This window comes from Papio anubis, chromosome 9, assembly GCF_008728515.1.
Source record: "Papio anubis isolate 15944 chromosome 9, Panubis1.0, whole genome shotgun sequence".
In the NCBI taxonomy this organism is placed as follows: Eukaryota; Metazoa; Chordata; class Mammalia; order Primates; family Cercopithecidae; genus Papio; species Papio anubis.
The window spans coordinates 31,258,859-31,274,003 of NC_044984.1; the positions used below are offsets into that span (position 1 = coordinate 31,258,859).

Here is a 15,145-nt window from a genome sequence, read left to right on the forward strand (position 1 = left end):
CAGGATTGACATGTGTAGATGACATGTACGAGATTCTTGTGAAAGACTATCTGTCTAGGAACACGACTACTGCTTACATTCTAGGAAATGCCTTCTATGGAGCAATGTTCTATGAAGGGTGGTGTGCCCTACAGTGCGCAAAAGATGAACGCTTGGAGAGCAGGAAGCAGGTACTAGACCTTGGAGTTCAAAACCAGCCTGACCAACACAGAAAAACCCCGTCTCTACTAAAAATACAAAATTAGCCGGGCGTGGTGGCACATGCCTGTAATCTCAGCTACTTGGGAGAATCGCTTGAACCGGTAGGCGGAGGTTGTGGTGAGCCAAGTAAGCGCCATTGCACTCCAATCTGGGCAACAAGAGTGAAACTCCGTCTCAAACAACAACAACAACAAACCAGCCCTAGCATTCCTAATATTTTTGTCCTTTTTCTGGCACTTTTTTTCCATCTATGTGTCAGGTACATCTAATCTATATGGTATATGTGTGGAATTCTGAGGAGAGAGAGTGGACAATGCAAGCTCACTTGTCTGTTTTTGTGTCCATGGCATTTTAGATAGTGGAATTCTGGCAATACTTAGTAATAAGTGACCACAAACATAAGTTAATTAATGGCACGATACTTAAACAAGTTGTGAAACTAAAGATATTGCATCTTTTTCTTTACACACACACACACACACACAAAACATGGGCCGGGCATGGTGGCTCACGCCTGTAATCTCAGCACTTTGGGAGGCCGAGGCAGGCAGATCACCTGATGTTGGGAGGTCGAGACCAGCCTGACCAACATGGAGAAATTCGTCTCTACTAAAAATACAAAAACTAGCCGGGTGTGGTGGTGCATGCCTGTAATCCCAGCTAGTCGGGAGGCTGAGGCAGGAGAATCGCTTGAACCCACGAGGCAGAGGTTGCAGTGAGCCCGAGATCATGCCATTCACTTCAGCCTGGGCAACAAGAGCAAAACTCCATCTCAGGAAAAAAAAAAAAAAAAAGCCCCGCCCCCCACCCCCGCCATGTGCCCATTTGCTAACTTTCACGTGAAGACAAGTGTCCGTCAGTAAATATTTAGCAGGTTCTTACTTAGCAGATATATTTGGAAAACACAATCTGTCCCTTTGAGGTACAGGTAACATTTGAATGAGTTAGAAAGTGACTGCAATCAGGAGCAGCAGAAAAGTACACTATAGACAGAGTATTTGTGAAATGATTGGAAATGTTCCATTATTGTGTAATTTTATCACTACAATGGATGTATCTTTTATTTTTAAAATCTTATTTTTAAAAAAGCTTTTTTCTGCAAGTATACTCAAACTTACATACAGATCTTTTTAACTATCTTTTAAAGTCTTTGGCCAGGTACACTGGCTCACACCTGTAACTCCCAGCAACTTGGGAGGCTGAGGCAGGAGGATCACTTGAGGCCAGGAGTTCAAGGCCAGCCTGGGCAACACAGCAAGACCATGCCTCTACTTAAAACTAAAATTTCTTTTTAAATAAACTAATACAACAGCTTTAAAGAGATTTTAAATGTTTTTGAGTTTTAGCATTTACCTTAAAAGATTTTTAAAAAAACAAGCAGATTCAGTCACATTGTTCTCTTAACAATAGTATTTTTACCTTTACCTTGCCCTATTTTAAGTTCTATTGTGGGATTTTTTTTTGAGATGGAGTCTCGCTCTGTCACCCAGGCTGGAGTGCAGTGGTGTGTTCTTGGCTCACTGCAAACTCTGCCTCCCAGTTGCACGCCATTCTCCTGCCTCAGCCTCCCAAGTAGCTGGGACTACAGGCGCCCACCACCACACCCGGCTAATTTTTTGTATTTTTAGTAGAGACGGGGTTTCACTGTGTTAGCCAGGATGGTCTGGATCTCCTGACCTCATGATCCGCCTGCCTCGGCCTCCCAAAGTGCTGGAATTACAGGTGTGAGCTGCCACGCCCAGCCTATTTTTGTGTTTTAAAATGTGTATCTTAATGCAGGAATGCTTGTATTTAACTCACACCTACATTATGTGTGAATATACATACTAGCGGGTCCATGCCCAGGTTTTATTCTGATAGGGATGTGCCCTCAAAAAGTTTAGAGATAAAGTATTCTAGAAAGCCTTCTCTTACCCTCTGCTCTGGACCTCCAGCAGTCACAGAGCCTCAGCCAAACTCGTCGATTACTATTTTGCTTGTCTGCTCTCCCTTTGGTTCCTCAAGATGGAACTATTTAGTGAGATTGTGTAAAGTGTTTGAAACAATGTGCATGGGACCCATAATAATGAACAGGACAGACACAGTCCCTGTCCTGTAGAAGCTTTGGACATGGTAGGGAAGACATGCTAAAAAAGGACATTGCAAGTCAGGCGCGGTGGCTCATGCCTGTAATCCCAGCACTTTGGGAGTCCGAGGCGGGCGGATCACGAGGTCAAGAGATTGAGACCATCCTGGCCAACATGGCAAAACCCTGTCTCTACTGAAAATACAAAAATTAGCTGGCATGCCTGTAATTCCAGCTACTCGTGAGGCTGAGGCAGGAGAATCCCTTGAACCAGGGAATCGGAGGTTGCAGTGAGCCAAGATCGTGCCACTGCACTCCAGCCTGGGACAGAGCGAGTCTCCATCTCCAAAAAAAAAAAGGACATTGCATGAATATTTAATTATGTTTGTGTGGAAGTATTCAAAGGAAACCCACAGGGAATAATTATACTTATTCATATGTAGAGACCTTAAGGTCACAGGAAGTGAAAAAGCTGGTGTGGCTGAAGTGATGGGCAGGACTTTATAAAAAATTCCCAAGTCCCTAACAATGTGTCCCATATAGTATATTGAGTCCCATATAGGGGCTCAGTAATTCTTTGTAAATAAACAAATACAACATCTTTAGAAGGAATTTTAAATGTTTTTGAGTTTTAGCATTTACTTTAAAAAATATTGTTTTCTAGTTTGCCATAGGTTACTCTAATTTCTACTGTTTTAAACTCGAATCCTTACCCATTTGTGGCAAATAACATTTGCCTCTGCTATCCCGTGCAGAAGATGAAGATAAGCCATACTCCCTGAACAGTGAACTGTTTACTAATACAAGATTATTTATCTTAAGTTCCACTACTGATGAACTGTTGTGTCTTAAAGCCTATGTAGATATTTTATAATCCTTAGCATAGTACTGAAGAACTGTTTCAACATGATTACTAAAGTTGACAATATATAGATTGCCAGAATAATAATTAGAAAATTCCAAATAAATAAATGTGTAATTTATTTAGTACCCATTTAAAAGTGCATATGATGGAAATGAGCTGTTTTTTTAAAAAATTAGTTCCTTTTTTATCTTTGACCTTATTTCCTACCACAAATTCAGTAACTTATGAAGATATTTAAAAGCTGCCTAAATTTGGATCTACTAATATTCTTTTTTCCTTGGAATTTTATTACTGTAATGTACTTCTGAGATTGTATTAAAAAAGAAAGTTCTGAGATTGTATTAAAAAAGAAACTGCATGTGTAAGATTATCATTATCTGGTGGGTGGGGGTGGATACGTAGAGTGGATGATTTGCAAAAGAAAGGAAGATCCTCGTTATATTTAGGGTATCTTTTCTTTCCACATTCTGAATTTGGCCTTTAAGAATATTCGGGCCAACACAAAAGGCCCAAATCACTGCTGTTACCCCAGGAAGCTGTGCATTAGGGTTTTGGGAGAAGGAGGACGATAATTAGAAGAAATTTGGATCAGGCAGCTCATCAAAAAATAGAGAAATGGGCCAGGTGCGGTGGCTCACGCCTGTAATCCTAGCACTTTGGGAGTCCGAGGCGGGTGGATCATGAGGTCAGGAGATGGAGACCATCCTGGCTAACACGGTGAAACCCTGTCTCTACTAAAAATATAAGAAAATTAGCCAGGCATGGTGGCAGGCGCCTGTAGTCCCAGCTACTCAGGAGGCTGAGGCAGGAGAATGGTGTGAACCTGGGAGGTGGAGCTTGCAGTGAGCCAAGATCATGCCACTGCACTCCAGCCTGGGCGACAGAGCAAGACTCCGTCTCAAAAAAAAAAAAAAAAAAAAGAGAGAAATGAAAGCCTTCCTTCTTTTCTCTCAAGATAGTAGCAAGTAACTGGCTGTACTTTATCCTTTGTCTGACCTGGCAGGGGCAGAACCAACATTTTATTTTCTTTAAGTCTCAGAGGAGCCTTTTCTGGAAGCTGCATGGTTATTTCAAAGTTGGAAAAAATAATAGGTTCCTGTGGAAATTTATGAAAACATTTTTCTTGACTTCCTTCTCAAAACCTTGGGTGATTGATAGAGGGAGCATGGTTTAGGAGCCATATTTTGAAAGCAAAGTGGCAAGAGATGAGGGGTAGAGCCTTCAGGCTTTCTGTGAAATTAAGATTGCGTTCTAAGTGCAGTATGCAGCCACTGAGGCTTTTGGCAGGCACTGATGAACACTTCTGTAAACCACAGTGAAGTTTGCATGTCTGCCGCCAATTTCCTTTCTACAAAGCCTGAAATAATGTCCTTTCCCTCCTTATGATGCCTAATGAAATCCTACTTATCCTTCAATGTAAAGTTCAAGCTTCCCTTCTTCAGTGAAGGAGGTAGTTATCTAGATATTTAGGAAGGAGAGCATGAACTGAAAAGGGAACCTTCTGCATAGTGGAGTAACTGTAAACCCCCTCCTGGCTCAGTTCCTCAGAGCAGAGAGTGAAAAAAGAGAACACAGAGAAATAGTGCAAGCAGTGGAGTGTCTATCATAGGGTTGACTAAGCATGAGCATACAAGTTGGGATGCAAGGAGAGGCTGCTGAGGTTGGGAAGCATAAATTTATGGCAGAGAATGTTTGCAATTTTTGAAAGTGTGATAAAATATTTATGACATTTACTATTTTGAATATTTTTAAGAGTGTGGTTCTGTGGCATTAAATACATTTATGTTGTAGTCCAGCCACCACCACCATCCATCTTTAGAACTTTTTCATCCTTCCCAACTGAAACTCTGTAGTCATTCAACTAATGTAGTAGTTTTAAGCTAGCAATACATGACAACCTTAGAACTAGAACTGGTGGACAGAGGACTGTGTCATGGTAGGTATGCATGAAAGAGATGTGGTTAAAGGACTCTAAAATCCTACACAAAGCATTTACTGTTTGCAGGTGGATGAAGCTGAGGGACTGATAAGGAGGGATGAGGCAGAGAAGAGAAATAAACTTGTATCTGGTTGCATTTAAGTAAATGATTCACATTCAGAAAATACATAGCTCTGGGCCGGGTGTGGTGGCTCACGCCTGTAATCCCAGCACTTTGGGAGGCCAAGGTGGGCAGATCACGAGGTCAGGAGATCGAGACCATCCTGGCTAACACGGTGAAACCCTGTCTCTACTAAAAATACAAAAACAAAATTAGCCTGATGTTGTGGTGGGCACCTGTAGTCCCAGCTATTTGGGAGGGTGAGGTTGGAGAATGGCGTGAACCCGGGAGGTGGAGCTTGCAATGAGCTGAGATCTTGCCACTGCACTCCAGCCTGGGCAACAGAGCGAGACTCCATCTCAAAAAAAAAAAAAAAGAGAAAATACATAGTTCTTCCGGTATGAATAGCCACCTGGCATTGATCTACTGGAATCCAAAGAAATTAATAGTAAAAATAATAATGGTTATAATTAAACACCATGTTTGTTCTTAGAAGTAAGATAAATTGGCCGGGCGTGGTGGTTCATGCCTGTAATCCCAGCACTTTGGGAGGCCGAGGTGGGCGGATCACGAGGTCAGGAGATCGAGACCATCCTGGCCAACACGATGAAACCCCATCTCTACTAAAAATACAAAAAATTAGCTGGGCGTGGGCGGGCGCCTGTAGTCCCAGCTACTCGGGAGGCTGAGGCAGGAGAATTGCTTGAATCCACGAGGCAGAGGGTGCAGTGAACTGAGATTGCACCACTGCACTCCAGCATGGGCGACAGAGGGAAACTCTGTTTAAAAAAAAAAAAAGATAAATTACCTGGATTAGTATAAAAGCAAAATTTGATAAGAGACAACAGATTTGGAGAAAATATTTGTGATATGAACTCCTTCAAAGACAGCTATAATTCAGTTAAACAAACAAAAAAAAAATGTGGCCGGGCACGGTGGCTCACACCTGCAATCCCAGCACTTTGGGAGGCCAAGATGGGAGGACTGCTTAAGCCTAGGAGTTTGAGACTATCCTGGACAACATAGGGAGACTGTCTGTACAAAAATGTGAAAAATTAGCTGGGCATGGTGACATGTGCCTGTAGTCTCAGCTACTTAAGAGGCTGAGGTGGGAGGATTGCTTGAGCATGGCAGGTCAAGGCTGCGGTGAGCTGTGATCATACCACTGTGATCCACCTGGGTGACAGAGTGAGACTCTGTTTAAAAAAACAAACAAACAAAAAAGAGTGCAGAGATTACAGAAGTTTTTTTAGAAAAATGGCTAATAAATATTTATAAACATAGAAATTGTTGATTAGGAAAATACAAAATTTAAACAATGAAGTGCTGTTGTTTAGTATGAAATATTTTACGCATAATAAGTTGTGTGTGTATGTATATATCTCTAAAGATTGTTTAAAGAACAAGAGCAAAACAGACTTTAAGAATTAGGATGTTACCAATACCTTTGAAGCCCCTGTGTTCTTCCTTTTTCTACTGTGCCTCCCCACCAGAGGTATCTGCCATCCTGAAATTGTTGTCTAGTGTACCTTTGCTTTTCTCCCCTCCAGAATGAGGGTTTTGTGACCCAACAATCTGATTAGAGTCCTGCCTTGGGCAGGTGCAAGGAGGGCAAAGAGAGATTATTTTCTGAGGTGTAAAGTACCCCAGCCTCATAACAAGGCCGTGAGAGTTATGAACCGGAACTGTGGACAAAAATCATAACATCACACCACGTATGGTTATGTGTCTATAACAACATTTTGGAATGTTTTAAAACTACATACTATATGCAACTGGAATTGTGCTTTATTCTGTGTACTTTATTCACTACACATTGTGAGAATGGCCTACGTTGATGTGTAGCTGTAGTTCATTTGTTTTAACTCAGATATAGTATTACATCACATAAATATACTATAAATTTACTTATCCATACTCTGTCAACTAAGAGTAAAGATTTTAAAAATTAATAATCTAGTGTAGATTAATGGTAAAGGGCAGAGAGGATATATATTGATATCATCCCTTGCAAGGTAAAGTTTTCAGTAAGTTACCAAAATTTAAAATTCAGACACCATTGAGCTGTCAAGTCCACATCTAGTAATCTATCCAAAAAAAATTTGTGCAAATATAGAGAAATTTACTAGGATGCTCTTTTAAAAAAGTAATAAAATTATGTTTGTTAATTAAATTAAATGAATTACAATAGAGTTAAACCATGGAATATTATGCAGTGTTTAATGTCAGGCTGATCAATACATATACGTTGAAGGGTGTCTGACAGGGAGCCTAGCCTATGGAATGCTGACAGGAGCAGTGAGCGAGGATGGCGCGCTCCCTTTGCAGTCCTGCCCCTACTTGACCAGGGGCACCACACACATCCAGAATCGTTTTCTTCCCAGAGCCTGGCCAGGCATCTCTCTCTCTTTTTTTTTTTTTTTTGAGATAGAGTCTCACTTTGTCGCCCAGGCTGAAGTGCAGTGGCGCAATCTCGGCTCACTGCAACCTCCGCCTCCTTGGTTCAAGCAATTCTCCTGCCTCAGCCTCCCAAGTAGCTGGGACTATAGGCGTCTGTCACCATGCCCGGCTAATTTTTGTATTTTTAGTAGAGGCGGCATTTCACCATGTTGGTGAGGCTGGTCTCGAGCTCCTGACCTCAAGTGATCCGCCTGCCTCGGCCTCCCAAAGTGCTGGAATTACAGGCATGAGCTACTGCGCCCAGCCCCAGACATCTCAAGTATAACAATAAAATCCTAATCCTTAACATGGTATCTTGTTGGAAGTCATCATCTGTGTCATGGTTATCTTAGTTTTTTCTTTTTTTTCTCCCCTTCTTTCTTTTTTGAGACAGAGTCTCACCCTGTCACCAGGCTAGAATGCAGTGGCACGATCTCAGCTCACTGCAGACTTCGCCTCCTAGATTCAAGTGATTCCCCTGCTTCAGCCTCCTGAGTAGCTGGGACTACAGTTGTGCCACCACACCCAGCTAATTGTTGTATTTTTAGTAGAGATGGGGTTTTACCGCGTTGGCCAGGATGGTCTCCATCTCCTGACCTCATGATACACCCGCCTCATCCTCCCAAAGTGCTGGGATTAACAGGTGTAAGCCACTGCACCCGGCCTATCTTAGTATTTTAATGTAGTAAGTCAACCACGGTGAGGGAAAATGCTGAAAGAGGAAATATTACCAACTGAAATCCTTATAGATAAGATCAGAGAGATTGTAAATTGGGGTTTAGAGATCAATTTCCTAATTTAGATTAGTATAATGTTTTTATTCTCTAGTATTATGTATTTTTTGGTAGAAGAGGATCAAGGGAGGATGACATCACAGATAAAATTTCCTTTTTCTTTTTCCTATTTTTTTTGGTGACAGTCTTGCTCTGTCACCCAGGCTGGAGTTCAGTGGTGTGATCTCAGGTCACTGCAACCTCTGCCTCAGCCTCCCAAGTAGCTGGGATTTCAAGCACGTTCCACCACACCTGGCTGATTTTTGTTTTTCTTTTTTAGTAGAGACAGGGTTTCACCATGTTGTCCAGCCTGGTCTCAAACTCCTGAACTCAACCGATACTTCGGCTTCAGCCTCCCAGAGTGCTGGGATTACAGGCGTGAGCCACTAAGCTGGGCTGGTAAGGTTTCTTCTTAACAGTACTAAGTTGTCACTCAGCGTGTGTGGGTTGGGGGATTGGTTCCAGGACCATCACCCTCATATCGAAATCTGTGCTTGCACAAGTCTCTTATATAAAATGGCATAGTGTTTGCATATAACCTAGGCACATCCTCGCTTATACTTTTTTTTTTTTTTTTTTTTTGAGATAGAGTCTCGCTCTGTCACCCAGGCTGGAGTGCAGTGGCATAATCTCAGCTCACTGTAACCTCTGCCTCCCAGTTTCAAGCAATTCTCCTGACTCAAGCCTCCTGAGTACCTGGCATTACAGGTGCGCACCACCATGCCTGGCTTACTTTTTGTATTTTTAGTAGAGACGAAGTTTCACCATATTGACCAGGCTGATCTCAAACTCCTGACCTCAGGCGATCTGCCTGCCTCAGCCTCCCAAAATGCTGAGATTACAAGTGTGTGCCACTGTACCCGCCCTTCCCTTATACTTTAAATCATCTCATAATATTTAATACGGTGCAATGTAAACACTATGCAAATAGTTATATTTTTTTAATTTTTATTTTTTATTGTTGTATTGTTTTTATTTGAAATCGTATTTGAATATTTTTGATCCACAGTTGCTTGCACCTGCAAATGCAGAAACCTTGGATGTGGAGGCCAGCTGTACTCTGTGTGTGTGTGACTATAAGTGAACATATAACTAAAGAGGTGATAGAAAACTTTTTTATTAATTATTTTTAATTAAAAAAAGATGTTCAAGGATAATAGATTTGCTTTGAAGATTTGTACCAAAATGGCTTGGTACAAAAATATTCAAGCAATAGAATTTACTTGGCATACGTTCAAGAATTTCTATGCCTCATTTTATTAAGCCTCAGAGACATGCAAAATGGAAATTATGCATCTTTTTTTTTTTTTCTTTTTTTTTTTGATACGGAATCTCACTCTGTTGCCAGGCTGGAGTGCAGTGACACAATCTCGGCTCACTGCAATATCCGTCTCCCGGATTCAAGCAATTCTCCTGCCTTAGCCTCCCAAGTAGCTGCAACTACAGGCGTGCACCACCACGCCCAGTTAATTTTTGTATTTTTAGTAGATATGGGGTTTCACCATGTTGGCCAGGATGGTCTCCATCTCTTAACCTCGTGATCCACCCGCCTCGGCCTGCCAAAGTGCTGGGATTACAGGTGTGAGTCACCGCACCTGGCCTACTTTCATTATGTTTTCCTACTCCATTTTCTATATTATCTGTTAGTTAAATACTAACATTTACTAGGAATAATTTTGCTGTTACTTTTTTGCTAGTATGTGCTTATTTGTACATAATTTATTAAAGCTGACGTTGCCGGCCGGGCGCAGTGGCTCACGCCTGTAGTCCCAGCACTTTGGGAGGCTGAGGCGGTTGGATCGTGAGTTCAGGATTTCAAGACCAGTCTGACCAACATGGTGAAACCCCATCTCTACTAAAAATACAAAAATTAGCCAGGCGTGGTGGCACTTGCCTGTAATCCCAGCTGCTCAGGAGGCTGGCAGGAGAATCACTTGAACCTGGGAGGCGGAGGTTGCAGTGAGCCAAAATTAAGCCACTTCACTCCAGCCTGGGTGACAGGGTGAGACTCTGTCTAAAAATAAAAAAATTTAAAAAAAATAAATAAAGCTGACATTGCCAATGGTATGTTAGGTTAATTGGGAAGTCTTCAATTATATGACAGCTAATGTGCCAGTTAAGTTTAAATAAAAATGGTAAGGCAAACAACTTAGTCTTCCTTTTATTTTTAAACATTGTAGATTTATAGGTTTTAATTCAGGAAGTGCAGGTTGCATATAAAATTCTTGATTTCAGATCATTTCCATGGAAAATGGTAAACTATTGAATATAATATAGGTAGGCTTTTATTTAAAATTTTAATATAATGAAAAAGCATTATTATGAAATATCATGTGTGCTGGGCACGGTGGCTCATGCCTGTAATCACAGCACTTTGGGAGGCTGAGGCAGGCGGATCACTTGAGGTGAGGAGTTCGAGACCAGACTGGCCAACATGGTGAAACCCTGTCTCTACTAAAACGAAAATTAGCCAGGCCCAGTGGCACGTGTCTATAATCCCAGCTATTAGAGAAGCTGAGGCATGGGAATTGCTTGAACCCAGGAGGCAGAGGTTGCAGTGAGCTGAGGTCACACCACTGCACTCTAACCTGGGTGACAGAGAGTCCTTCTCAAACAAAGAAATATCACGTGAATGTTTGGCAGAACTTGGTTAAGTTTCTTATTCAGTGGAATATGTACAAAAATAACATCTCTACAAGGAGGGAGAAGTGAAAGGGTTGGATGATAGCCACTAAGTCTTCAGAGCATGATATCATAAACTTCAGCTTTTACAAACGGACAATGTATGCGGAATTAATTAGATCACTTTTAATAAATTTGCCAACTTTTTTGTAAATCACAGAAAATGAATTTGTGATTATCTCTACTGTTGACGATGAGAAGTATAGTGGATATACCAAAAGTCATTTAGTGTTGAGTTTACACTATCTATGACAGTTAGTTTCCTAGCCTTTTTTTTTTTTGAAACGGAGCCTTGCTCTGTCGCCAGGTAGAGTACAATGGTGCGATCGTGGCTCACTGCACCTCCCCTTTCCAGGTTCAAGCAATTCTCCTGCCTCAGTCTCCCGAGTAGCTGGAACTACAGGCGCACGCCACCATGCCCAGCTAATTTTTGTATTTTTAGTAGAGACAGGGTTTCACCATGTTGGTCAGATGGTCTCTATCTCTTGACCTCATGATCCACCCACCTTGGCCTCCCAAAGTGCTGGGATTACAGGCGTGAGCCACCGCTCCCGGCCCAACTAGCATCTTTTTTAATGAATGAATTGTTTTTATTTGCTTCTAAATTTTTTTAAAATTAAAAGATAATTTGCATACATTAAAATTCAACCTCTTTAGGGTACAATTCTGAATTTTGACAAATGCATACAGTCATGTAACCACCACCACCACAATGAAGATACAGAACAGTTCCTTCAGTTCCAAAATTCTGTCATGCCCTTTTATGAAAAGTCAGTTCCCTTACCACCAGCCCTGGCAACCTTGGATCTGTTTACTATTCCTATAGGTTTGTCTTTTCCAGAATGTCTCATTTTATCATATATGTGTAGCCCTTTACGTTGGCTTCTTTCTAATGCATATGCAGGTATCTTGTGTTCATCCCTTATTATTGCTTTGTGGTATGCCATTGTATGGATGTACCACAGTTTGTTTCCCATTCACTACTTGAAGAACAAGTATGCATTTCTAGTTTTGGGTGATTATGAATAAAGGCTCTGTAAACATTTTTGTCAATGTAAATACTCCTTTTACTTAGGTTAAGTACCTAAGAGTTAGGATTGCTGGCTCATAGGGTAAGTGCATTCCCACCTGGTGAGAAACTGCTATTGCTCCTATTGGGTAGCCTAGAATTTAGTGTTAAGTTTGTGGTAGATGCTGCAGATTATTGCAGATTGTCCACTTGTGGGCAATTGAGAGTCAGTCATAATTGTTATGTTTTATTTTAGTTACCACTTTCTCCTGCAAGCCATGTTTTGATTTCTGGCCTTCATCTATAAAGATTCAAAAGTGAATGCAGTAGTGTCCCGTTTTCCGCAGGGGATGTATTCCAAGACCATAGTGGATGCCTGAAACTGCATATAGTACTGAATAGTATATGTACTGTTTTCTCCTTTACATCCATACCTATAATAAAGTTTAATTTATAAATTAGTCACAGTAAGAGATTAACAGCAATAGCAATAAAATAGAACAATTATAACAATATACTGTAATAAAGATTATGTGAATGTGGTATCTCTCTCAAAATATTGTATGTAATATTTTCAGCCTGAAGTTGATCACAGGTAAAGGGTGACTGCTGTACCATTATATCTTAATTTGTTGTACAACGATGAATTTAATATCTTAATGGTTATCATTGTACTAGCATGAGTGGTCAAGATTTTTAACCTCCTGAACTTAGTTTTCTCTTCTGCAAAATGGTGATAAATTATCGCTACCTTACAGAGTGGTATTATTCTGTAAGATGGTGATAAATTATTACCCTGCAATGAGGACTTTATGAAATTCTACATGGAAAATGCTTAACATAGCAATGGGCACAAAGCACATGTTAGCTTTTTTTTTTTTTTAAGTGTTTGTTTTAATACCAAACCTGAGATTATAATTTAAACATTCCTATCAAAGCTCAGGAAGTACAGACAGACGCTGGGGCATTTTTGTGACAGGGAAATAGTCTGGTTTTTACATTACTGAAATTTGCCAAGGCTAAGTGGTCTTGGAATCAAACCTAAACAGTTTCTCTGCCACAGTGAAATTTAAACACATATGGGTGGAGTTTGCAAAGGAATTAAAAACAATTCGGGTTTCTTCTCTTTGACTTATTTTCTCCATGTACTATTACCCTATTCTGTATTAGATGAATTGTAAAGCTTATTTATTCATGCCTTATATACACATTTCTATTACTAAAAAAGTACCACTTTCATTAAAATGATTGACAACCCCTGTGTCCTGATGGGGAGCTTGTGTTGAAGTGGGAGAACAAACCCCTTACACCCCATCCTCGCCTCGGCATTGTATTGGCTCCTGCCTGACATCCATCAGCTTCTAGCAGGCGTGCAATTTACAAGTCCTTTAATCCTCCCTAACCCAGCAATTCACTGCCCCAGTGGCTCTCAAAGTGTGATTCCTGTAGTGAAGGCCCAGGTCAGCGGTGTCACTGTCTCCTGGGAGCTTGTTAGAAATGCAAATTATGTGGCCCCACCGTACACTGAATCGGACTTTGATAGGGCATTCAGTGATGTACGTCTTGATAACCCACTAGGTGATTCAAGTGCACACTAGAGAGAGGGAACCACCAGAGAAGAGGGGGTTGGAGAGGTTATTTTCCCCAGTGAGGGAGAATGTCTGTAGCCTGTTCACTCATTATGATTTTATAAATATTTTAATCTGACATTTTCTTTTGTTTGTTTGTTTGTTTTTGAGATGGAGTCTCACTCTGTCGCCCAGGCTGGAGTGCAGTGGCGCAATGTCAGCTCACTGCAACCTCCACCTCCTGGGTTCAAGCCATTCTTCTGCCTCAGCCTCCCGAGTAGCTTGGATTACAGGTACCCCCCACGACACCTGGCTAATTGTTGTATTTTTGGTAGAGATGGATTTTACCATGTTGGCCAGGCTGGTCTCGGAACTCCTGACCTCAGGTGATCCACCCACCTCAGCCTGCCAAAGTGCTGAGATTACAGGCATGAGCCACCGTGCCTGGCTGTAATCTGACATTTTCTGATTTTTCAAGGCTGTGGGAAATTGTTAATGTACTGATTGCAGTATGTAAAATTATAAAGACAGATAAAAATGAGTAATAAATATTTTACCAGTTAAACTATGTTTTGAAATAACATATACAACTTGTTTTCCTTAGGAAATATGTATGTAGTAGTTATTAATTCTGTATTATTTAGTCACTGAAATCAATGAGCTGTGCTGGAAAGGAAAACATAAATGGGAAAATGGTATTTGAGGTCATTCAAAATGAGATTTTAACATCTTAAGCTTGTGAATCATGAATCTGTAACCAACATCTTGGTCCAGGGCAGTAGCCCTGTTAAATAGAAACAAACTGTTTTTCCGTTAGCTTTTTAGAGCATTACTAATAGTTAAGGCATTAGTCCATTTAGAAATCACCCTATTCCCAGCTGTACTTTGAATGCTTTTAAAGGTTCCATGTGCCTCAGTTGTTTACTTTACTTTGATAAATAGAAGGCTCTCTGTGCTCATATACTCCGTCTCATGCAGTGCGCTGCAGCAGTCCGTCCTCTGGGGAGGTGTGGCATGTTTTGCATGAGGTTGTCCTTGGGCAGTTAAGTTCGAAGAATGCACTGAAGTCATAGTGCATTGGTCTGAGCTCCTGGCAGATCCTGTGTGATCTTCAGCCTCCCCGAGGCTTTACAGCCAGGAGTGAGATTTTATCACATGAACTTTAAAACAGTAAAGCCAAATATCTTTTTATTAAACCAGAGTAGATTAATTATCAGTATATGTGAAATCATGTCCACTGATCAAGGTAAGTGGTTTCATTTTCTAGTAGATATATTTTTTTCTTCCCCAGCGTGGATCACTTTGTAACACGGCATGCTGAGGGGTGTAAAAGTGGCAGAGTTTGGTTTTATTTTAAAGTTAATAGAGCTCACATTGGTTTTCAACTTCAAGATTAAAATATATGCTATTGATGGGTTTGACTTTCCTGGAGGCTTCTTCTGGGCTAACCAGATACAAATGTGTTTGATAGTTATGTTTCTCTGGCTTATTTTTATTAACATAA

At 40.9% G+C, this 15,145-nt stretch overlaps 1 protein-coding gene across 5 annotated transcripts in view; it reads left to right on the top strand.

The window, feature by feature from the left end:
* Nucleotides 1-15,145, top strand: part of FGD4 (FYVE, RhoGEF and PH domain containing 4) — a 259,423-nt gene that overhangs the window by 127,541 nt on the left and 116,737 nt on the right. The window contains exon 1 of one of the 5 annotated variants that reach the window (XM_009180495.4): nucleotides 14,061-14,887. The exons of the other annotated variants lie outside the window; for them this stretch is intronic. Coding sequence (XP_009178759.1) covers nucleotides 14,797-14,887 — 91 coding nt within the window. The 5' untranslated portion in view covers nucleotides 14,061-14,796. Of the gene's footprint in view, nucleotides 1-14,060; nucleotides 14,888-15,145 lie in introns of those variants that run through there. 5 annotated transcript variants of the gene reach the window in all.